The sequence below is a fragment of the Streptopelia decaocto genome, assembly GCF_964273445.1.
Source record: "Streptopelia decaocto genome assembly, chromosome: 2".
NCBI lineage: Eukaryota > Metazoa > Chordata > Aves > Columbiformes > Columbidae > Streptopelia > Streptopelia decaocto.
The window spans coordinates 118,505,300-118,531,411 of record NC_138655.1 but is presented as its reverse complement, the minus strand read 5'-3'; the positions used below and the strand labels follow the sequence as shown (position 1 = coordinate 118,531,411).

General features: G+C 38.0%; 1 protein-coding gene across 1 annotated transcript; it reads left to right on the top strand.

The window, feature by feature from the left end:
* Window positions 1-137: 137 nt before the first annotated feature.
* LOC309435851 (collagen alpha-6(VI) chain-like) lies at window positions 138-25,701 on the top strand (the record flags this gene model as incomplete). The annotated part of the gene is made up of 16 exons (XM_082044594.1): window positions 138-194; window positions 336-398; window positions 484-546; window positions 5,699-5,761; window positions 7,308-7,370; window positions 8,612-8,662; window positions 9,807-9,842; window positions 10,611-10,673; window positions 11,559-11,621; window positions 12,689-12,724; window positions 12,824-12,860; window positions 13,593-13,604; window positions 16,191-16,684; window positions 22,081-22,174; window positions 23,928-24,599; window positions 25,625-25,701. The coding sequence occupies 16 exons, from the start codon at window positions 138-140 to the stop codon at window positions 25,699-25,701; spliced, it is 1,944 nt and encodes a 647-aa protein (XP_081900720.1).
* Between the last annotated feature and the right edge of the window lie 411 nt (window positions 25,702-26,112).

Sequence of the window (26,112 nt, the reverse complement as noted above, 5' to 3'; positions counted from 1 at the left end):
ATTTTTAGTGCCTTTTGTGTTTTCCACACACAATATTTTATTTCAAGAATATTATCACTGTGTGGTTTTGGAGTACTGTCTTTGGATTGGTTTTGCTGTGTTGATTACTAGTTCATTCTGGGTCTGCAGTGTTCAACATGTTGAAATCAGGCTGGTTAGATATTCTTCTGGAATTTTTCCTGACATCTGTAAATGTAAGAGGATATGTTATCCATAGCAGGAAGTTGTAAAGAAAAAAAAATATTTTAAATAAAATAAATTCCACTATATTACTGTCTGTTAGGTCACGTGAGAAAACCTTAACAAGACAAAGATTTGTTGTCATTTGAAAACAGGGCAATCGTGGACAGCCTGGTCAGAATGGCTTGGAAGGAAAACAAGGATACAAAGGACCTCAGGTAAACATTATTATGGAAAAAAAATACACAACACTAATGGCTTGTGTGTGTTAACTGAACTATTTTGTACACTTTGTTTTTTTAGGGGCAAAAAGGCATTAATGGTCAAAAAGGAGAGAAAGGAAGATCAGGACCTAAGGGTCCTTCAGTAAGTAATATACTGAAAGCGTGCCGTGTTGTTTAATTGTAAGGTACTGGGTGTGTAAACAAGTGAGGATTGCAATGCGAATGTTTTTAATTGCGTTCATTTTTCAAATTTCTTCTCAGTACGTAGTATTGACCAGAAATCAGATACATATTGCTAAGAGACAAAAGCAATAGCAAATATGCATACAACTTAATCATTGCTGATAAAATATTAGCTTTCTAATAATGCCACCTTCCTAGCAATAATGGAGAAAAAAGTGATAGTGTAAGGCACTTTTCCTGCATCAGTATTTTTTTCAAGCTGTGATAAATTCCTCAATTATACCCAATACATTGTTGTAGTTATCTATAACAAGCTATTAACAAAGGACTTGGCAGTTTTATTATAGTAAGCTAAGACAGAAGAAGATAAGAAAGGTCACAGATTTGGTCATGCAGAAACTATAAAGTATAAATTAATGTTATTAATCTAACAATTTTATTTATTTTTATTTAACTTTGGTTCATAAGACTTCTAGTTCTTTCACTGGCAAAAATCTGTCTTAGAGAGGTTTTCTGCCTTTGCTCCTTAGTCTCCTTTCTGGGTGTAAATCTTGCTCCAAGTGCTGTAGCAGTTTGGTTTCTGTTGTTTTGGGTTGGTGTGGTTTTTTCAGTTTGTTTTTGGTTTGGTTGGTTGTTTTTTGTTGTTGTTGTGGTTGGTTTGGGAGGGTTGGTTGTTTGTTTGCGGTTCTTCGTGATTGGTTTGGTTGTTTTGGTAGTTGTTGTTGGTTTTGGTTTGGTTTGGTTTGGTTTTTTGTAAGGGCTTGCTTTTAAGAGCAGTGATGATATGGATGTTTTGTTATGAGTGCGTTAACATTTTTGTTGTCCATGCTCTGACTTCCTGCAACCTCCTGTATAACTGGAGTTGAGTACTTTAATTCAACAGCAAAGTAAACAGACTATTTTTCACAATCCAGTGAAATAATTTGGCCGGACAGGCTAAAAGTTGATGGTTAAACACATTAAGTAGTATGTATGAACTGATATGTACGTGTTCCCATAAGCCTTCTTATTGGCTTCCTGGTGATAGGCTTCCCAGTAACACCCAGGTCCCAGGAGAGTCCCTTGCTCACTCCTTTCTCTGAAACTACCATTCACTCCTCTGTCAACCACCAAATATCTCCCATCTCCCACACAGCCATATGTTTTTATGAGCTGCCTTCCCTTGGCCTTCAGATATATTTAATGGGAAGTGTAGCTCTTGCCGTTTGTACTGAGCAGATTAATGATCATGAAACCAGCTCAACCTCCTGCTTTTGGCTCTGATTGCCATTGCTACTCACTAGTGAGGTTACTGGGTGGAGAGCAGGAGAGGAGTGAAGGATGTTACGCTATGCAGGCATTTTTTCACCTAGCTCTTTTGTGTAGCCTCTGCCCACAGAAATTTTCCCCTTTTCAGATCAGTAGCTGTCTGGTAAATTAAGGAAATGATACTGAGTTCCTACCTGTGACAGCCCTCCCAGATCTCCCTCTGTCCCTCACTTTGCTATTACTGTTGTCCTTTTGAAAACAAATACTGGCAGGATTCAAACAAATTGTTGATTCACAGTAAAAAAAGAGAGAAATTACTAATTGCTCTATATGAGGCAGTACGAGATAAATTCCTTATGTGGCTCCAGGTTGTTGGAATGCCAGCCAGTTAGTGGCTCATAGGAGATCAGTCTTGTTTTCACTGTAACATTGTTCCCTGAGACTTTGGTGCTGAAAAGATAATTACATATATGTCAGGGAGGGGTCATACTGATGAGAGTGGAAGGCTGCTCTCTATCTAATGTCTCTGTGTTTTCCACAAAATGAATGACTGATTTTTTTAGAGCGTCATCCTGTAGAATTCAAAAGTTGTGGCCTCCGTAAAGATTTTTTTAGAATCAAATATAATACACTGGGACTATCATGTCCTGCTCTGTTTCTGATGTGAGCACCAACTTTGGAACAAACTGCTTTTGAACTGTGAATGTCCTGTACATCACTCACATATGTCCTCTTTGCTATTCTTGTGCCAAATTCCAAGATTTTCATGGAAAATATAAACTATTTTAGCTTGTTTTTTTTCAGAGCCCATTCAACATTCAAGTATAGATATTTTTTCTATTGTGTGCTTATCCATAAAAAAGATGCCTTTTTCTCTTGAGAACAAGATTCTTAAAGCAAAATTTTCTTCAGGCATGGAATGCTTGCTGTTATTTTAGGAAGATATCTTAAATGCTTCCTTGATGTGAGAAGTAATTAATTTTTTATATGCAGTCTTATTTAAATATATGTTTCCCAGCAAACAGTTTACCATGGGAACAAACTGCTTATTTTTGTCTTTCTCTGCCAATAGTGAGCTGAGCAGGCTTCAGTTTGACTTATGAAGCACATCTCTTGATTGAATTTCACATATTTTTGTCAGTTCTGTCCAAAAGGTGTCCAGTTCTCTCACTGTCTTCAGTGGTTTGTGACCAGTTCCAGGTATTTTGATTGAACACTCTGTGTAGATGTTAATGTTGTGTTTACTTGCAAGTGTGGTCCTCAGTGACCAAAAGGGAATTGATTTCCTGTTTTGCAATTAGCACTTAACTTGTCATGCTGTGTGAGGTGGGTCACAACCACTAACTAGTGACTGGGAATAATTTCTCACCACTTTTTTTCCCTTGCCCAGTATTTGAAAACCTTTTCTTAAAGAAATCTTGTATCAGAATATTTTTATATGAGACATTGTGTCTTAGCATATGACACCCAGGATTGCCATTCTGTTCCTGGTGATGTCCCTAGTGATTCCTCCCCTTATCAGAAGTGCTATCAGTCTTGGAAGTGCAGTCAAACCCTGTTAAAAAAACTACCTGAGATCCAAATAGTTAGTCCAGGGCTGAGCAGCAGCAGGGGAGGGAGAGGCAGAAGCAGAGCAATGGGTAGACCTTCCCAGAAACACAGAGCAGGTCACAGAACCACACTGAAAACAAAAGCCTGATCAAATTGATTCATCCATTAGACTTTGTGTTTTCCCACTTTCTTTCCTGCTATAATTCACCACAAAGAAACTGCGTCTGGTTCTGGTAGTTACCATTTTTCCCCAGAAATCAATGCAACATGGTTATGAAATGGGGTTGTGCAGTTCCGTATCACATCTATAAAGCTGTTTGTTGTCAATAATACTTTTGTTATCTGACCATATCAACTTACTTTTGTTTGGGAATAAAATATTTAATTTCCTCATACTCTAAAATAGTCCATGCTAGTTACACTGTCATTTGAAGCATATCAGTTGAAATTACCATCCTCTATTACAGAAAGATATTTTATTCTCCTGTTTTCATGACATTATTATCTGGAATGATTCTAGTCTGTGGTCATTTAATCTTTTCACTCAAGTTAACTGTTCCAGTCTTTATTTCTGTATCACATATTATCTGATATGCTGGTCTGGGTACTGGAGAAAGCATTGCCCTTTCTGATGTCCCTTCCCATAACAACTCGATGATCTGCAAGATACAGAGTTTTACACAGATACTGTGTTTTACAATATTTAAGTTACACCATTCAAATCCTCATCCAAGTCCACTGAACACCACTCTGTGTTGCTGGGGTTTTGTTGTTGTTGTAAAAGAAATACAGTTACTGCAGTTGTTTTGACAGCTTTATGGATAGTGTCCTTAGCTACTGTACCCTCACTGCTGTAAGCCTTACTTAGCACATAGTCAAATCAATTTCAAGCCCCACTCCACACATTTGTAAATACCCTAAGAGTCAATAAAGATAGAAATCTCCATATGTCTGGTCCTGTATAGAGAATGCAGATGAGTACCTTTCCTCTTCATTATCTTATAATGAGACTTGTTCATTTTAAAAGATGCTGAATAACTGGAGAGCACTCTGTCTTCCTGTCTTACAGTTTTCTACACCTTGTTAAAAAAAAAACACATGTGCTTCATGAAGAACACATTAGTTCTGGTCTCTGAGATCCGTTACATACAAAAGTCTGTGGTCACATGCAGTAACAGAACATGTCAGTCACAGCTTCTGGAAACCAGCTGTGCAGGGCTGGGAGGGCAGATCTGCCTTTGCTCTGATGTATCATCCAAACACCACATCCGCTGATTTTCTCCAGAAAATATTTAGAATAGCGTGGCTTTCTTTGGAATAGTGCGGCAGCTGCTCTTTGGCTACAAATGAGGCCAAGATGCTAACCTGGCTTGCTCAAGTGAAGTTCCCATTGCTGCTGATGCAATACTGAGGCTTTCTTGTAACAAAGGTCAGTATTTTCCCCCCACAAGTTTTTAAATGGCCATGGTGATGCACAGCTGCTAGCAACTTTGTTAGAATATTTTGGCTACGTATAGAGTATACGGTCAAATAACAGTATGTGTTTGGGACTGACAGAATAAAAGATTGGCATGATGAAGACTAGAAAAAATGTGCTATCCCAATAAAAGTAAAAATGGCCTCTGTGTTTTTAAAGCTTCTGCAGTTTAAGGGAGAATAAAGGAAGAAGTGGAGTGTGCTATTTTACAACTAGGAAGCTAAATTTTATTTACTTTGGCTGACTAAGCCCTGCCAAATGTCTGGAGGAAAGCATTCCATTGGTACTATATCAGTTGGTTATTGTCATTCTGCAGCCAGATATTTCAGAGAGAGGATACTAAAGGCTGTAGGAATGTTTGGTTGAGCCAAACTCCTGTTATACCAGAAATAACTACATTGGATTAAAATCCTGAAGAAAATAGGATCATGTTCTCTAACCAGCTTTCAAGACAAATTCTATCAATATCCTTAATTTTAACTTACAAGTAATAGAATTGCACCTACAGTTTTCTTCCATTTAGTTTCCTCCTTCTTAGTCATTCTGTTCAACTGTGGATTGGAGATGAATCACAGACTCAAACAAGAAGCTTGGAGGTAGAAGCTGATCTTAACAGTATGTCATCTTGTGTTATCTGGAAGACCAACCTTTTTCCTGGAACCTTGAGCACTCCTGTCTAGGGGAGGGCTGTAAGGAGGGGTAGATAGCGGTTATGTAGTCTACAAATTTTATAGCATTAGTAAATTTTTATAAAATATAGGTCCAAGCTTAGAAAGAATCTGCATGTTTTCTGTTTTCGTATTTTACACCTTAGTATTTGTCTCCTTTGTTTCAGAATGAACCAGGAGCTGTGGGTCTGGCAGGGGCTCCTGGAGCTCCTGGGAAAACAGGAATTAAAGTAAGGTTCCCTTAGTTAAATTACTCTATTAGTTTTGTTTGTTTCATTCCCTCCCTTGATGTTGTTGATGGCTTGCCTGTTCTGTTATTGGAATCTGTATCTGGAACTATTTCCCTGGCAAAGATTCAGGGGATTTCTGCAGGATCGGTCTCTTGATCTGAATAGCAATTTTGTGTTGAAGTTTAAATCAGCTTTATCATGTTTCCTTTTGGATTGCAGTTTGTATGGTACTTAAATTCCTTTGAAAAAACCCCAAGCAAGCACTGCCAGCACGGTGTGCATGTTGGCTCTGGCCACAGTTGCACAGAGCTTTTCAAATGTAAGCTTTTTCGATCTGGACTTTCTCTTATTTGAAAAGCCTCTTTCTGCCAAAACGTGGAGTAGGAAGTTCAGGAAAGCAGAATTTTTAATGAATTCCATTTCATCTGTTAAACATTTAGATGTAACTTTTACCGTCTGGGTAGTTTGTTAATTCTGTAAATGGATAACTGTTTGTAAGCTCTTTACAAGGCTGGTGTCATCTGCATGATAAACCATGTTGTGTATTTCTTCAGTTAGGACCTAGCAGTTCATGTTTATTTGATTTACTCTTCCTGAAAGAAATTGTAAGCTCTGTGCCAGGCTAAAATAGCTATTAGAGAGTCTGGGGGGAAAGCTCCATATAACCAGACATCAATATAGGTGTTATTATATAATAGAGTTTCAGCATTCCCTTTTAACTCAAACATTCAGAATAATGAGAAGCCGAGAATCCAGAAGACAAATGCCTGACAAAATTAAGAGTAACAATCTTTATGGTGAAAAAGTGTAAAATATTTGAAATGCTTTATTTATACATTTTAGGATGTGTAGGGTATCTCAAAAGTAAACAATCATGATTTTCATAGGCATAAATTCTGGTGTCTCAGGATATACACAAAACTTCTTCTGGGTGAGATCACTCAGTCTAGCTTTTGCACATCTAAATAAAGGATAAATGCAAAGTGGCTTTCAAGATAAAAGTCAGGTTTAAGGGACTTCTTTGCCTGCAGTCCTGAGGATGCCTGTGTAATTTTATAAATTGTGAGAAAGTAGTTTGAAGGTAATAGTGTTGTCATATCTTCTTTCAGATTAGTCAAATTCCTTCATATTTGTGGATGCATGTGTGGGATTTGTCAACTGGTATAGTCAGATAGTTATTCCACAGGATGAAGGAAATTCTTCCATGCCTTTTGAAACTGAATTGTTAGACTGTAAACTGACTATTTGGAGCCAGTGATTTTACCCCTTTAATACTTATAATTTCTCATCCTTTAATAGAGGCTGTTTGACCTGACACTAGGAATGTTTTGTTCTTTGGTTTGGAAATAATATAATCTTTGAAAAATCTGGTTGTCTTCCCATATTATTAAAATCTTCCTTTCAACCTGTATTTAGAGAGTTGAAGAAGGAGCTCCAATACAATATTTCAGATTTCCTTTGCAGAAACTCATTTTGAAATTCAGTGTCCCCAAGCGTGATTCAGATGAGTATGCGAATGGTTTACTTAATTATTTTTTTTTAATAGGGACAACCTGGTGAGCCAGGACCGAAAGGAGAAAGAGGTCCATATGGTTTGCGGGGAAGGCAGGTTTGTACTTTTATCCTTATGCTGCTTATTTTGACTACACCAGACCTAATGCAGGAGGCCTGTCCTGTCCTAAAAGATATATAACTCAAGAGGAATTTCAGTCTGGTCAATTAAGACCTAATATTAAGTGCAATAACAGAGAGAATGTAGGTTTTTTTCCTTCAGAATAACTGAGAGAATATAAATTTTAAACTACTTTTTGCTGTGAGTTGCCTAACAATTATATTAGGGTTATTCTGGATGAATACAGGTGTGAATTACAAGTGCACATATGACCCCAAACCTTTGGTACGTTCCACTGTAATAATACAAAATTTCTATTAATAGTATTTGGAAGAAATATTATTTGAATTAGTAAATAGAGAACGAGCAGGTACTTCAGGTTTTGAGATTGAAACTTTCTGTCTGATATTTTGGAATATGGTTCTAATTGTGCTGGTTGTGAAGAAAGAATAAACAAGAGTTTGATTGATTTCTAGTAGCAGTAAAAAAATGCAATTTCTTTTGGGTCTGGATTTTCTAAATATTTGCTGTGAGGTGCAGTTAGAGACAGTGCAGTAGTATTTTCAGAGCAATCAATGATTACAGGAGGAGTTTTTTTTTGGACTTGGTTTTCTCCTGTGTGTATAATACCTTCCCTTCTGTTAGACTGGGTCAGTTTCGGAGACAATGTTGTACATATTCCCGCCAATTCCCACCATCCCTCCTGTCTTTGCAGGTCAAGCCAGGACCGATTTCTACCTTTGTATTTGCTTTTAAGATCTTAATTTCCCATGGACTGCAGAGATTTTGCTTCTCTTCGGACCAGTTGTGGGGCACAATGTGCATATCATAGAATCCTAGAATAGTTTGAGTTGGAAGGGACCTTCAAAGTCATATAGTCCATCTGACTGCAATAGGCAGGGACATCTTCAACAAGATCAGGTTGCTCAGAGCCCCGTCGAGCCTGGACTTGAATGTCTCCAGGGATGGGGCATCTACCACCTCTCTTGGCAACGTGGGCCAGTGTTTCACCACCCTCATTGTAAAAAATTTCTTCCTCATGTCTAGCCTTATATGTATGAAGCAAAACAGACTGAAAGTCATCTTGCTGCTTCCCAATGTATTGCAATTCCTTATATCAGACTTCCTATGATTCCATACTCCAAGGCACTTGAATTAACACCTGGTCAGTAAAATAAGGTGCAGGTAGGTGCAAGAGTACAGATGCAAATAATTAAATAAAAATGGCCTGTTTACAGGGAGAAGATGGTGCTTTTGGGTACGGCCCACCTGGAGAAAAAGGAGTAAAGGTAAAACTGAAAGAGGAATCATAAGGAAATTGCTATTTTCCCCATTATTTTAAAAGTGATTTACAACAAAAGGGAAAGCTGGGGGAAATGCAAACAACAGGCACCATTTATAGCTATTTGAATTTCATTCCAAGTTTATGGGATAGAATTCTAACCTACTCAACTACTGATTTTATTTCTAATAATCATTCAGTATGACTAATTCACTAGCTTTAAATCTTGATGCTCTCAGAAGCAGGATTATGTGATATCTTGGCAGGAACACCAGGCAAATCACATAGCAAGTTTCCTTCTAGCTTTACATTCCTACAATATGTAAGAGCTAGTGGCTGCAAAAATGTCTTTTATTCAGAATATGTCTAAAGGAGACATTAAGCTCCTTATGCAGACAACTGAAACACAAGTAATACCATTCAAAAAGTCTTCAGCAAGATTGTGGTGAAAAGTGCGCAGTGTGGCCTTGACAGTTTCCTTGAGAAGAGCCAGATACTGTAGCAATTGTTGGTGAAATTGTGAGCAAGGAATGTGAGGGAAGGAGAAGGCAAACTGGAGATGCTCATCCTACACACTGACGGAAGCATTATTGGCCTGGTCCTGAGAAACACTGGAAAGCTATTTTGGATCCAGCAATGCCTGAATGAGCCGTGAGCCTCTCCCTTGAATTCAAAAAGTAGGAGTTGTTATCATCCTTAAATGTTGCTATATGGCACATTGTGTCCCTACAAGACAGTGTCTCTTGGCCAACACTGAGCTCTTGCTGGTATCTTTTTTGGAAATGAAAAATACAGCTTGGCATATCACCACCAGCAAATACCAGCATCTGCCCTACATCTGATTTACTAGAAAAACACCTCAAGAATTTTCATGTGCTAAGATTGGTCCCCTACAGCTGTCACTGTAATGACACTCTTTATTCATGACTTAGACAAACAAAAGCTATAAGTAGATCCCCATTGGCCGTATTTTTTCTGCATGTGTGTATGTATCTTTCCATATATTTTACATATGCAGTGTATATATTATACATATGATGTAAGTATTCATACATATACATACAAACCGGTCTATTACTTTCAAATGCCAATTTAAAAAAAACACTGAGGTGACACTGTAAATTTAATTATCTCCACTCTCTATGTTATAGGGAAATAAAGGATTTCCTGGAGATCTTGGACAGAAGGTATATGTTATTTTTTTTTACCTCAGCAGTTCTCTGGCTTTCATATATGTTAGCTTAAATAAATTGTTCTTTACTTCATTGTGATTATACAGGTGTAACTACATGTTCCGATAGTTTGCTGACTGGTATACATTCCCCCATACATGTAGAAAATCGGACAGGGCTTGTTCTTGGTGATATCACTGGACATTTTCGATGTTCAATGCACAAAAATTGCCTGTTAATATTTTCTCCAATATTTTTACTTACACAGTAATTAGGGTGTGATTAGAAGTTTTGATATATAAATTGAACTGTCAGCTCTTTGCTGCTCCCATGGGAAATCAGTGTATGCTTTAGTAAACAAGTAGGTAAATCACGTTTTGGAAGCAGCACACTTCTGCCTTAGAAGGTATTATTTGGAGAGAATACACCATAGTCAACAGTATGGCTTTGACAGATTAGAGGGAGAAGTTCTTTCACTTGTGTGAAACAAGATGTTGTATGTCTTTTGTTATTTGGCAATGCTGCATTAAAGTAACAGCTGCATCTCATTTTCTATTTCCCTGGTAAAAAAAACAAAACACAACAAAACATTGGCTGCTCAAAGTACAGGTTTGGTTTGGTTTTTTGTTCATGAACACATGACTAATTCTTTGTGTGCAACCTTTCATATGCCTGTGTTTCATTGAGAAAGTGTTGTCATAATTTCTTGAGGTTTGCATTTTTATCAGAAGAGCCTGTTTTCACATTTTAATTACTTTTTTTTTTTTTTTTCCAATTAACTAGGGTGAAGCTGGGGACAAGGGAATTACAGGAGAAAGTGGACTAAAAGGATATAGAGGCAGAATGGCAAGTGCCTTATCATTGCTGTCCTTTAATGGATTTTTTTTTTAATAGGCTCCTCCTTGATTTGCTGATTGCACACCTGTATTGATTTTTAGATGTTATGTCTGTAATTTTCAAAGGCTTCTAATGCTGGTCGTGCTCTGTCCCTGTTTATATCACACTAAACAGAACAACGACCATTTCTGAATGTCCTGCCTGCAGTTCCACTTCACTTGCCTTTTATGCCTTTTAGATAAAAATCTGCTGTAGAAGAAATTTGCTGGTTCAAGAGCAGTGTGATGCTCCCATTTATTCTCCATTAACTTCTTTGCCCTGATTTTTCTGGCTTCTTGTGTGTTTCTTTCTCCTTTTGTTCCCCAAGCTTTTCCATGGCTGAATATTAATTTCAGATCTCCTCTGCTGTGACAGGGCTAACGAGGGACTTGTTGCTCCCTGCAGAAAAGAGAGCTGGTAGCTGTGGGTGGTAACAAACTGGGAAGAGTTCAGTCCCACTGGACTGTTTTAACTCAGTGTTGCTTTTCAAAAAGTTCACATATTAAACAAGGCTCTTGTCACCAAAAGCAAAGATGTGCATGTGCTAATTGTATTTTGAAAATTGTATTTCTAAATGGTTCTAGAACATGTTGGATGAACAATACACTGAACAAAAATGAACTACTAGAGGAGAATTGGTGCCATGTTGTTTCATCTCTTAAAAGTGAAAATTATGTCAGACCTGATGTTCTTCTTTCTTACTTCTTGTTTACACTTAAGTCAGTGGAACTTAAGCATGTAGCAAATAAAGGAAGAAGGAAGGAAATCTGTTGATTTCCAATAGAAAATGTAAATTTCATGTCGCCTTTGTATGTTCTTTGAATACCACATATGTAACATGCTTCTATTCCATAGGGTGTTCCAGGACCTGCTGGTCTGAAAGGCAGCCCAGGAGACCGGGGATTTCCAGGACGCAGGGTAAGACCTAGACTCCATATATTTTGCTGGTATTGGAAAATACATTTGTTCCTTTTAGTTTTGAAAGGAAACTAAGGAATGAAACAAAACATTTTCTTCCTGTTATGGTGGTCTGAAGTGGTAATATGTGCAATGTTCTGAAGGTTCTGATGACTGCCATTGATGTGTTGTGCATATATTGTAAATTGCATGATTGTACTACACTGTAAACTTAAATATTTTATTAAATAAAAATTATTGTGAGTTCATCTGTATATAAGCACAAATCAGGTACTTCTGAATGCAAATGGCTAATTGTATACCTACAAGTGTAGTTTTCAAGAGTCACCATCTAAATGCATACCTTCTGCATGTTTGAAAAGTGTGCCTGACTCACACTTTGAGCTTCTCTTCACTAATGCAAAGGACAATGCTTACTGTATTTTTTGGCTGTCAGTAGCACAGTAAGTTTTGCAATTATGTGTTTCTAACAAACCCTTTAGAATTGCCATTGTGGGACTTCAGCAGTGTGTATCAGAAGTTTCAAAAGAAAGATGCTCCCTTTAGAAATATTGATTTCCTCTTTGACTTTGAGCCTTGCAAATTCAACATGGTATAAAAGAGAGATTGGCTTCGTTTTTCTCTCATTAATTGTTACCACTGCTAAGAAGTCTGCAGCTCATGCTAAGCTGAGAGTTTCCCTGTACATCTTTGTCAGATATAAAATTACATACTGTGAATTTCTTGTAGCTTTAAAATAGGCTTGTAGCTGAAATTAGTTGCAACAGGCATGTACAAAAAATTCTCAGAGTACTAGAGGTCTGTCTTTGCAAACCCTTTGCAAACCCTTACTGTAATAAAAAGGTACACAGATAACAGGTAGTGAAAACCTTAAGTTCTGCTATAGACTTTCCATATCCCCAAATCATGGTGGACATTTAAAATCGTATATTAAAATGTGTAATGCAGTCAGCCCTTAGCCTTGATTTTTTTTTTTTTTTTGTTTTCTTCCCCTGTGATTAGTAAAATATCTGAGCAGTTGGGTGAGATGAAGATAACATTGCTGTAATTTTTTTTTTTTCTTTTAGGGGAGTAAAGGACCAAATGGACAAGCTTTATTTTCTGTACGTATCTCTAATACACTCCATGTTATAAATACAAACAATGCACCATCTCATTGGGTAGTCATGTGCTCATGTATGTCTTTTTGTTCTTGTCCACAGCCATGTGAACTCATTGACTATATCCGCAAACACAGCTGTAAGCATCAGTCTTGTTTTGATATAGTAAGCCTGAGTATCACCACTTTATTTCTTCCCTGTCTTATTAATATCATATTCTGTGTCCAGCATGCCTGTGGATTTATGGTCTTAGCAGGCAGGTGCTTGAAAAATGAAGTTAGGGCTCAGAATGCAATTTGTTGTTTAGAATAATTTATTTTGCCAAAGTTACTGGAGTATAATTTCTTAGAAATGTTAAGCGTCTTGTTATCCAGTGGTTCCAGTTACCATGAATTAAGTTTGCATTATTTTTTCCTAGTCGATCTATCCTGATTCCTTAGAAAGTGACTATGCCAAATAGTGGGAGTTTCTACAGCTGATGGTATATTTGTATGTATAAACTCTGGTGGAAACCCCTCAATGAGAATGTTTGGTCTAGAGCAGAGCCAGGTCCTGCTCGTCCTTTTACTCCATTCTCCAATAAAACCAAAGGGAGTTTGGCAAGCATACATAGCAGCGGAAGACAATAATGCATGCATAAAATCTGTAGAACTGGGGGAACTAAATTCAGTGTGTGTTCCACCAATTATTTCAGCTTAAAAAAACAAAACAAAAAAAACCAAACCAAACCAAAACAAACAAACAAACAAAACCCACATACCAACACCAAAACAAACAAATAAACAAACAAAAAACCAACCCCCACACACACACATAAAACTTCTTCAGATGCAAAATTTTTCAATTAATCTTTCTTTTTCTCTTTCTTTAGCTTCATGGGATGGTGAGTATTACTTATTCCTATGTTACTGTTAATAGACAGGCAGAATGGTTGAGTTCATTTGTCAAACTAATCTAGCAGAGATCTCATAAGCTCCGAACTGTTTTGCCTTTGTAGTATTAGGCTGCACTCAACCAAACATTCTGAATTGTGTGTTCCTTCATGGGGATTAAATCCTATATCAAGAGTTAGGTGTTTACTGAACTGGAGCTTTAGTTTGTTAATCCATGTGTAGGATGGGATAGATCCCCTTTTAATTTAGCTATCTAAAATGCAAGTGTTTAGTCACCATATGCTTCCTCTGCAGTTTGTCTCTCTCCACTAATAACTCAGTGACACTGAACACGTCAATATTCATAGCTGTGGTAGGTGTTCTTAATTAAAACCATCAGACATTATTTGGCCATCACTAGCTCAGTTTCAAATAGCACATCTCTGTGATTGGCTATACTGAGCCTAAGCAAACTAGGGCTTCATAGTTTCTATATGCTCTAAGGTGTGCACACTGTAACAGAGACGTTTCTCCTGCTACACATACATGCTCTTGCCGTCTAGGTAAGTTCTACTCCCATTCTGCAAGTGGAGCAGCACAAAATAGAAATGCTACGCCTAGGAAATCTGTGGAGAGCAAAGAGTTAAACTCTGCAGTCCAAGATCAGATGTGCTGAGCCATCTAATTCATCTGCTTCCTTCTTCTTCCAAAAAGAAATGTTATTTACTTGTCTTATTTATTCACTTACATTCTATTTTTAAACCTTTTATCCTATCCCCTTACCTTGCTGTTTTGTAAAACTTCTCAAAAGCTCAGATTTCCTTACTTGTGATAAATTTTTCATGGATATGCTTGACTGCTATGAGTTTCAAAATCAAGGCATAACCTTTCTGTTTAATGCCAATAGTGGTGATTATCTTAATCACTACTGCATGTAGGACTCTCATTTCCATCCTCTGAAAAGTGGGTGTAATACTGATCAGCTGAAGACTCCCTCACATTAACATGGTGTTGACAAATTTGTCCCTGTTTTATACTCTGTGCATGTGCTGGCATGTATTTGGATAGTACAATATGTTGTGAACGGTTCATGTGAAAGTAGGTAGGAGAAACAGAACTGAAAAAGAGCATTTAAAACTTGATGCAATTCCTTCACATCTTTTATATATATCACAGATTTCTATTTGCAATAACAGTTCACAGGGTACCAAAATGATACCTTGTATCATTTTGTTTCAGCAGTATTTGATTTAACACCATTGGTAAGAGTCTTGTTGGCAATACCAAAACAGCATGAGTTCCTCATTTGTAATTTTCCCCTATTATCTATGTGTTCCTTTCCTGTGCATTATCCTTCTCTGACCCTTCATAATTCTAATTATCTTGCAGTTTCAACGCTGCAGATAATTTTCTTCCTTGTCCTTTTTCTGACCTTCATTTCTGTTCCTAACTTCACTCCCACCAGTTCCTGCACTGCTTTATACTGAGCTGTCAAATAATTTTATCACACCTATTAATTTAAAATTTCTCCTCTTTATTTGTTCTGGTTTCAATACTGCTCTCCTTTGTTTTGCCTTTTGTTTTTTCTTTCTCTCTAACCATCCTCTTTCCATTATGGCACAACATCCCTCAGTATTTGTGTGTTCCATGCTGATATGTTTCTGATACCAGTTATGTATAGGAAATGATAATGGAATTTTTGTCCTACTCTGAATTTGGCTGGAATGGTAAGAAAGTAATCACCTCTCTTCATGAATGACAGATAAATGATCTTATTACGGTAGTTATGTTACCTGCTATAGCCTGTCATTTTTAAATTACATTTTTCTTCATGCTGCAACAGATTTTCTTCAACACAATTTCTGCTTTTGGATGTAATATCGCGGCTGTAGTAATTACAAGATGAAATGTGTTTTACTCCAGTGTCACATGCATTATCAAATCTTAACAGTACTCCTAAGAATAATGTAGTAATAATAGCATTAAATCAGTATCCGAGCCACACAGCAGTACCTGAGCCCAAGAAGAGCTATAAAAGGGAATATTTTGTGCTGGAAATACAGAATACTTCTATGCGACTCAATGTAGACTGTTGCGAGCTCACTCCAAGATGGATCGTGAAGGTTCTGCCTCTGCAGGCACACCCAGCAAAGGGGGCACAGAGTGCAGCAGACTCACATCCCACTGGTTCAGAGTGCAGGTGAATGTGGAGCCTGTCAGAATTTGGACAAAACCCAAGATCATTTCTGCTCTGACCCTGTGGTTGTCCTGCTTGGGTGATGCTGGAAAAGCCGCTTTTAATCTCTGTGCTGCAGCTTCTCCATCTGTAAAATAGCGCTAATATAACTTAGCACTATTTTTCAAATATCTTTGTAAAAGCTCTTCATAAGAATGAGCAGTTTGTACTCTTCTATGCCTCCCTTCAGTATAAGCTGGGCAGATTTTTGTCTGTCTCTTTCTCTGTGCACATGTCAAGTGCAGGATGTAGTTTAGCATTTATATCATTTTATGTATGGCTTTTATGTGCATTACTCTCCATGTCTGAGATGCAACAGAACAAAATAATTTGAGGATGTCTTTTGCTCTTTTTTTCCTAGGAAAACTGAAATGCCCAGTATACCCAACAGAACTGGTGTTTGCCTTGGACTCCTCTAGGACAGTCACTCCTGAGACATTTGAACTGATGAGAGAGATTATGATAGCGATAGTGAGCGATGCCAGAATCAGAGACAGCAACTGCCCAGTGGGAGCCAGAGTCGCTGTTGTTTCCTACAACTCCATTACCCACCACCTGATCCGCTTCTCAGAGTTTCACAACAAGAATAAGCTACTCAATGCACTAAAAAATATTTCTTACCAGACATCCTCCAGTGAACGAGACACTGGAGGTGCAATGAGCTTCATTGCCAAGAATGTTTTCAAGAGAACTCTACAAGGTCCTAACGTGAGAAAAATAGCTGTGGTTTTCAGCCATGGACCAGCCGCAGATGCATCTTCTGTTAAACAAGCTGTCCTGGAGATGAGAGCAGTAGAAGTCATTCCAGTAGTTATTGCTTTTGAAAACACGCCCCACATCTCCCAAGCTTTCCTGGTAAGAAATATACTAAACTTTTCTTCTTTATGCTCAGTAATATTAGTTTAAAACAAGAAACATTAAATGTATTAGGTAATGCTAATCCCACATGTAATACTCTTGAGTACAGTGACTCACCTGAAACAAACTTTGATCCAAGTTCTGTTCACCAGTAGCTGTCAGTTAATTTTCAGTGATGCTAATGGAAGGTGTGAAAACACTGGAGATTTTATAAGAATACCTTAGCAGATGACAACAAAGATAATGTGTGCACACCATAAAATACATGAGTAACTTTATAGAGGAGAGATTTCGGGTCAATAACTTTCTGATTAAAGCATCTGTTACAACTCTAATATTTTGGAACTATTCCCATCTACTTATAGTCCTATGAAGCAGATCATCGAACAGCAGATTCTCAGCTCTCCAGATGGTTCACTCTAAAATAGTAAAAACTCACAGAATGTGTTTAGTAGGAAAACCTTCAATGTATCAGCAAGCCTTGCACAGTAAATGGCTACATGCAAATCCCTTGTTTTAGCACTTGGCAAAGAAGCTATCAAAAAAGAGTGTAATTATAGAAAATGCTTCTAATGCATAATAAGGGATTAAAAGTTTAAAAACCCCCTTATTCTTTGTACTAGCATTTCCATAGCTTTAATGTATATGAAATGTGTGTAGCAATGAATAGAAAGGAAAAACAATCAAAGAACTAAAATACTGAACGCTAGGTAAAACACTAGTCTGATATTGGCATGTTTACATGCTAAGCTTTTTCAAAAATTAACCACAGGAATACTTAAAATAGCAAGAATTATCTGTGGTTTTCCTGTTGCCTGGACTTCAGGAGTCAGCTCTGGTGAGGATAAAAATGTGCTGGTTTAACACTGGAGATTTCTGAAGAAGACAGTTCTTCCCGTGAACCTGGAGTGTGTTCCTTACGTCCTTCTTGTGGACCTGTTACTAAATGTAAATGATGTAAATGATCTTCATCAAGGCAAAAAATGCAACATTGGTAAAGGGCATCCACTTTCACTGCCAAGGATACTAGAGATTCTCAAAGCAGTTTCTCAGATTAAAAGGCAAGCTTTGTTTTCTAGGCCAGTGTGACTTGAGAGGTTTTACTGAGGCTCCTTTTAATCATCCTTTTGGAATGCTCTTTCCTAGAAACAAATGCAGCGTGAGTAATAAAGGAATGTGGTCATCTCTCCCAAGGTCTGGATGTTGTGCTTTCCTGTAAATTTATTTCAGAAGCTCTCTTTTCATTGGCAAATGGTTCATGTGCTGGAACTGGTTTTCTATGAAATAGTATTGAAATGAGGTTGCTGGCTTTATCTCAGAGAGTGCTGAACTTTGAGTTTAAATCTCACTTTTTTACCTAGAATCAATGCAAATAAAGATTCTTCTCTGCCTGTTCCATTATCTCTTTGATTCCAAGTTCCTTCCCTAATTGCAAAACAATTGTCCTCACAGTCACTTCTACAATGAAAAGAGAACACATACTTGGAGACACAAAGTTAGGAATAGACTTGTGTTTGTAGATTGGATTTTCAGTATTCTGGAATATGGCAGACAATGATGGAGGTTTTTCACAGAAATATTTATGGCAGTTCAAGGTGTCTACTCTTCTTCATGTTTATCATGGAGGTGCCCTATAAACACTGAAACATCTGCAGGAACATTATGGGTCAATGTGTGTGGATCTCTGTGAGGGGTAATTTCCTAAAACCTTGGCTTACCAGCACAGTACTGTCTTGCTAAAGACCTTTAGGTGGATGTTTAATAAAAAATGTATAAAACAGGCCAGCATTAGTGACATATAAGAGATGTGCATCTCAAAGGTACCTCTCTGTCCAGCATCATCTATCACTCATTAAGATGTTCATGATCAAGAATGGTGCTAAATTCTTCTCTCCCTTCTCTCATGGACTTCTAGGAAGTTAAACATATGAGATATCACTCTGAAAAACTTCTAAGAGGGTACTCTGTCTCAAGGTTGTGCGCCAGGCATGTGTCCTATTTTGCTTTGTGCTGCATCATATTGGGTAGGGTTCCTTGTTATGAGAAACAGTGTGGAGCTTTTGCTTCAAGAGAAAGACTGTAAAATGCCTCTGCTTGTCTGTTCTGGTACAGTGCGATCTTCTCAGAATCAGATGTATCTGTCCTACTTTTACCTATGAGTGAATGTGCACTCACTTTACAAAATAAGTTATCGGAACCTGAGTAGCACTTTGCCACTCGATGTGCTTTCCTCTTGTGATCTTATTGCCCTTTCTCTGTCACTTCTCTAAAGAAAATGTATGGAAGGCTGATAACAGGGCTTCTGCCCTCTTCCCTTGGGAGCACAGTACAGGGAAGGGACACTGGGAAATGGCATTCTGTGAGGCAACGCATCTGACACAATTCATCCACCATTTTCACAATGGAGAAACTGTGAAACAGCATGAGAATAGGAAGTCTTTGGAGCTGGAAGACATCATCCGGCTAAGTAGCCTGGCTTCTTTGTTGGATCTTGTGGCCCACATTGCAAATCCCTCCTATCCATTGTTGCAAAATCAACTATTAGTTACATTATTAAGGTAGATGGCCCTTATCACTGAATACTTCAAAATCCTCAAGCCAACAAACTGTTTCTCTTGTAAAGTATGAGGTGTATCATTGGTGCCCATAGACCAGCTAATGAAAATTCAAAACCTGTTCTGAGGTGGTTTCTGCCTTTCTCTTATATTTAAAGTAATAAAGCTCAAAATTATTAGTAGTCACATCGCTCTTAATAGAGCATATTGTAAAAGTGCTGCAGGTAGACTTTATCTTCTAAAATAAATTGCTGTATACTGCAAATTCACTAAAGCATGGATTAATTTTTATTATTCTGCTGTTTAGCTTCTGAAAGGGTGTTATACTCAGGTCACTTGCTGTAAAGAAAAAATGTTAGAACGGATTTAGTAACTGTGGCTTCATTTAATACTTGCCAAGTGGTCCTACAGGGAAATGTGATTTGTGTATTATAAATGTCCTAGGAAATCATGCAATTGCATTTTAGACAGAAAAGTCCAAATTCAATGAGATAAACTCGGCATTAAATAATATGTTATGGAGTGAGGTTGTATTTCTATGAAATAATGTAGAAAAGATTGTGTGATAACTAGAAATTTTGTGTTGAGAGTAAATTATTTTTCTGTCTGATGAGGAATGACAGAAAGGATATATGAAAAAAATAATTGTGAGCAAGACATGGAAGATTTTTATGTCAATAAAAGGGAGTTATTGATTTATGTTGTGTTAATGCTCAACAAAAATAATATGTGACCTTGCAGAAATTATAATACTGCTACACATGAGGATTTTATTAATTTAAAAGATATATTTCTTCCTTTCTTCCCTAACTTATACAGTAAAACTGCTGTTTTAAAATTGATTAAGTTGTGTTTATCTAACATGCAGTTGAAACTCATGGAGCAATGCCCAGGATTATTTTAGCCTATTTCGTTTTTATTCTGACTTTCATAATTAGATAATATTATCTGGGAAAAAGACTTCCACGCCATGTGTAGTCTATTAAGAGACCATATTCAGCACAGTGGGACTTGTATGGAAAAAAACCCAAAGGAAGACTGTGTTTCTCATTAAGACTGAACTACTTAGTCCCATTCCTGTGGTTTCTGTTGCAGATTAGTTATTTGAAATGAAACCTCTTCCTTTTCCTCAAGTGTCATGCTCAGCTTAGGGGTTTACAGGTGAGAAACTGAAACTTACTGAAAATCTCTATTCTTGTGCATATGTCTCAGGTCTCCTCATGAGAGCAAACCCAGCAGGATCTGACCTGTGACTTCTTTCAGATTCACTAGATTTTGCTTATTTCCTAAAGCATTCATTGTCTTCACCCAAAGAGGTGTCACTTCTTTCTAAAACCAATGAATTAAAAAATTTGCTTTAGAATATCCTTATAAAATATTATGTAGTCTAGTTAAGGTGTACATACTCTGGGACCCATCACAGATTTAAACTTTGTTCACCTTGCAAAATCACCACAAGGTGCGAGTGATCACTGCTGCAGCTTCCTCTCCATGAGAAGAGTCATGTCCTAGACAGATAGAAAGTTCACTGTTTTCCTTCTGTAAATGTGAGGAAGTTCATTTCAAGTTGCATCGATTAGAGTAGAGCAAGTAGTGTGAGAGGGCAGACACCAACAGGGCACAGGCAAAAGCAAAGAGCGGTTTGCTATTTCAGATGTTTCTGTAAGGAAAAACACTTGTCCGGACACAGAGTTCATAAGCGAGGATGAAAGTGATCCAAAGAGCTGGTACCTGGAAGCCTCCCACGGTGTTTTGCCCAGACAGATGATATTCTGGTCATCACATTCCCTATATTTATGATAGCGAATACAAAAATGCTTACTTTGTTTACTCTGAAGAGAGGACTTGTTGAAGTAACTCTTGAAATGTGAACTATAATGATGGATACTGGGCCCCTCAGTTCAAGAAGGACAGGGAACTGCTGGAGAGTGTCCAGCACAGGGCAACAAAGATGATGAAGGGAGTGGAGCATCTCCCTTATGAGGAAAGGCTGATGGAGCTCGGTCTCTTTAGCTTAGAGAAGAGGAGACTGAGGGGTGACCTCATTAATGTTTACAAATATATAAAGGGTGAGTGTCACGAGGATGGAGCCAGGTGACAGCCAATTATAGGACAAGGGATAATGGGTTCAAACTGGAAGACAGGAGGTTCCACTTAAATTTGAGAAGAAACTTCTTCTCAGTGAGGGTGCCAGAGCACTGGAACAGGCTGCCCAGGGAGGTTTTGGAGTCTCCTACTCTGGAGACATTCAAGACCCGCCTGGACACGTTCCTGTGTAACCTCATCCGGGTGTTCCTGCTCTGGCAGGGGGATTGGACTAGATGATCTTTTGAGGTCCCTTCCAATCCCAAACATTCTGTGATTCTGTGAAAGGGAGGGATGGGGGAGGAAGGAAGGGAGGGAGGGATGGAGGGAGGGAGTTGCTTCACTAAAGTCACAACTTGTGAAGGAGTCATTGCTGTGGACAAAGCTAACTGTTCGTTATCACTGTCCTTTGCTTCAAACTGCGGGAGAACCCAGGCAGACATACTAATTGAGGGATTTGTGTCTTGGCACAAGGACACAAGAAAGCGCAGAGCTTTTGTGGATTTGGACAATAGCACTAGAAAAAATGGTTATATCTCATTTTAAGGCTTGATAGGAACAAATCTATATGAGAATGGCACAATTGGGCTATGTGCACTGATTGTCTGCAGTGCATCTTTTTACTCCCCACAACCCCTGGCAATCGTCTTCTGGGCTGAGTTCATGCACTAAATTTACACTTGATCAACAGCAAGAAATCATAGAGCACTTACCCATCAGTACTCACCTGGTGTCTGTATTTTTTGATTCTAGATGGACGATTCTGGATTGTTTCAAGTGCTAAATGTTCGTGGCAGACAATACAATGAAGTGTTACGAAGATTTCAGCTCTGCACTTTGTGTTATGGTAAGACCAATACGGTATTTTGAATTGTCATTACAGGAGAAATACAATATTATGCAGCATTGCCTAGTGAAGAGCAATGAGATAAGCAAAAGGGCTGAGGCTCTGTTGTATTCCTAAAGCTGAATCTTTTTTCAGTGAACATTATTTACTGGCAAACTATCACCTGTATTGTCATGACTGCCAGATCCACTTTAAAGGAAAATACTTAAGTTGGAAGAACATGTTTGTCCATCTTAAGTTTTATCAAATGTGGTGTCAAACATCTAGAGCCATTTCCTTATTCTTGCCTTTCTGGGACCTTCTACCTAGCATGAGCAAATGCTTTTATTTCAGTGTATTTGGATCCTTGACTGACCAGAATGCCTGGCTGAAAAGAATGCACTTACTTGAATTGCATCCTAAAAGCACATGTTAATTAAATGTAACAGTGCAAGGCTACAAGTGTCTTTCAGCTTTAAAACCTCTGCATGACAAAGTTTACTAACTTTTAAGAAGCTGTAGCAACAATAATCAACGCTTTCTTCTGTGAAGGCAGTATCTTCCCAGACTGGTGAAGATAGGTAATAGAGATAGAGCCTACATCCTTCTCTCCTTCCTTTTCCTTATTTGTCAGAAAATAATTTTTGATCTTTCCATCACTATGTAAAGCTGGAGAGTACCCCTGTGTATTCCTAGTGGGACACACAGTGGTCTGAAAGACAGATGAACTCTTAACAAGGAGTATCTCATTTTGTGACTCAGCTAAGGGTCTGACGTTTGTGGCATGTGAGGTCCTCTGACTTCTTTATCTGTGCAATAGCGCGCATAACAGCTTGGTAGAAAGACTTGTTAGTCTGCTGGAATATGGACAGCCTACTTGTATGTTCTGGGTCTGAGTTGGATTTACCTTTCGCAGAAAGTATAATAGTTTCAAAGGTCAGCAAATATTTTAAAAGTCTTGACTGCAGTTGTTTTGCAATTTTTGCAATGTTGACCAACTTTGACTCCTGACCAGAGTCCTCAACAATTTGGTGAAGGTCACAAATATCACAAAGACCCTCTTCTGCGAAGCACATCATTGTGAAGATTGACCCTTGTGCTTTCTGCAATACTGGGAAAAACTGCAATTCTGAAAATGCCATTTTCTCTTCTTGACTTGAAGTACTTTTTCAAGAAGTATTGATTTCTCCTCTTAGTGCCATAATATTTTAGGTTTCCTCCAAAAGCTTCCAGCAGTTGTATTAGGTAGGAATAAAACTTCTATTTAAATAGCCACGTAAATACATTCTGATATGTTGCCCAAATGATAAAAAGTTGCTACAGTTGGTGTATGTAGTGGTCTCTGTCATAACCAAAAAAATTAAATACCTTATGAAATCCATACTGAAGTAAAGAGGAGAGTTTTTGGGTTTTATTGATTTTAATGTGAAGTAAGGTCCTGATCTCCCTTTTTTTCTAAATCTTGCATTTTTAAAAAAAAACTTATACAAGAATAAGCAGTCATAATGTAATTAAATCTATTCCTGTGATCTTTTTTATTTTAATGGGAAATAGAGCAACAATTGCCTTGCAGAACCTGGTGCATAATTATGTGTTTTCAGTCAGCCTTTATTTTCCTAACATGCATTGAGGTCTTTCTAGTGGTTTTGATCTTTTTTTTCCTTAAAAAAAAAAGGCTATTCTGACACTTTAGATCTGTGATCACATTCATTGTTATATATTTGCTTTTTGATTTGTCTAAAAAAAGGCTAATTGATTTTACATTCTTTTTCAGACAAATGTAATCCAGATGCTTTTTGTGAACATCCCAGACCTCGTTCAGTGAGGGCATATGTGGATGCTGCGTTCATTCTGGATAGTTCACAGAAATTGAGTGGTGCTGAATTTGAGCAAGTCAAAGATTTCATGGGCAGAGCAGTCACTGCATTCAACATTTCCTCAGATCCAGAAACATCCATTGTAGGGGATAGAATAGCTGTGGTGAGCCACGCACTACCAGGTTTCAAAGCAGGCACAGGGAAGAGCCCAGTAAAGAAAGAGTTCGACTTTGTTACCTACCGCAGTAAAGACCGAATGAGAAGATATATTAAAGAATCTCTTCAACAGCTGAATGGAGAGGCTGCTGTCAGTTATGCCATACAATGGACAATTGGTAATGTTTTCTCAGGGGCTCCCAATCCAAGACCACTCAAATTTATCATTATTATATCTGCTGGAAAAACAAGTCAATGGGATAAAAAAATGTTAAAAAATATTTCCCTGCAAGCTAAGTGCCAAGGATATGCACTGCTTGTAATTTCACTAGGGAAATCCTATGACAGAAATGAACTGGAAGAGCTTGCAAGCACTCCTCTGGAACAACACTTGATTCAGCTTGGCAGAATCCACAAGCCTGAACTTGACTACGTAATGAGGTTTCTGAAGCCATTCATACGCTTCCTCAGGAGTAAGTTATCACATCATAGGTGTCAGGGGTTTTTATCCTTTTTTTGTTTGCCTGTGAATTTTCAGTATTCTGCAAAAGTGCTGCATGGATAATATTTGGGTGTACTTGTGGATGTGCATTGCTGGGCAGGTTATATTCATTCTCCCTTCACAGAGGTCTTCAGCCTTTTTCTTTGAGTAATATCAGGAATTATATCCATCCTCCTTCATTCCAGGAGTCTTTATTTTGGTGACTGACATCCAAGGGCCTGTTGTTTGCTATCACTTTCACAAAGAGCTTAACCAGGAACAACTGATGGAATGGATGTGGCTTTGACGCTGCAGGAAGTTCTGTGAGATTGCCATTGCCATGTAGCACGGCTGCTTTTTCTTTGCCCAGAAATATCCCTGATTTTGAGAAATAAATATTTGGTTATAAAAATGTTCTTTTCAAAAGCACAAACACCACCAACTTTTTCGTGAAGAGTACACTCACCAACAGATAGTTAAGGTTTTCCATTGCCTTTAGATTTTAATATCACTGAGGCCTGTCGCTTCTAATAGGATAGAAAATCCCCAGTGCAGTTCTTTGAGCAGCTTTGTTGTAATCATGTGTTGTATATTCAGCAAGGAAAATGTATAGCTAGGGAGGAAATCAGCCATCATCAAGGTTTTTTTAATACAGGTCAATGGAGAATGCAAATGGGAACTCACAATTCATTTTAGAATGCATATATGGAAATCCTGCTACACTGCTGGGAGTTAGAGGGAAAAATTGACTGTGAAGCTAAATGTTCTGCGTTGGAGTAAAATACTGACAAGTGCCCTGCTCCTATTAGTGAGCAACTCCAGATCACCTTCAGTGGGATCTAGGTTTTTCTGCCTCATCACTCAGCTTTGGAAGCCAAAGACCTAACTATTTTGCTACTGTAAAAATATAAAATCTATCTGTCAAAATGAGAACAGTCTAATGATAAAAGGCAAAGCTTTGCCAAAATCTTCTAAATCCCACAAACCTGATGAATTTTGTTACTGTCTTCTGAACAGGTGAGAACAACTACCCACCAGAAGAGCTCAAGGGAAAGTGTAGTGGACTCCGCTTTCAGAGCCAAAGACATGTGTAAGTCCATTATATAATTATGTGAATGTTGGGGGGTGTCCTGGTTTTGGCTGGGATAGAGATAATTTTCTTCCTAATAGCTAGTATAGTGCTGTGTTTTGGTTTCTTTCAGCTCCATGCTATTCCCAAGATTTCAGTGAACTCAAACTGAACTGCAGAGCAGATATCAGAATAGTCAGTAGGTGCTTAGCTAGAGGAAGCAGACCTTGTTCTGGAATAAGCCCTGCAAATCATTCTTAACTTTTTTTGAACTGATTTTCCTGAGAATGGGGTTTGGGTTTTTGCAATCAAATGTTAAGCCATGCTTCATAACGTTTTCCTGAATTCTTTCTAGCTTTCCAGCCCTTCCTGAGGTGTGAATATTAACCACAGATAACCATATTGTAGGAAGGAAATCGTCAGTACCATGAAGAGA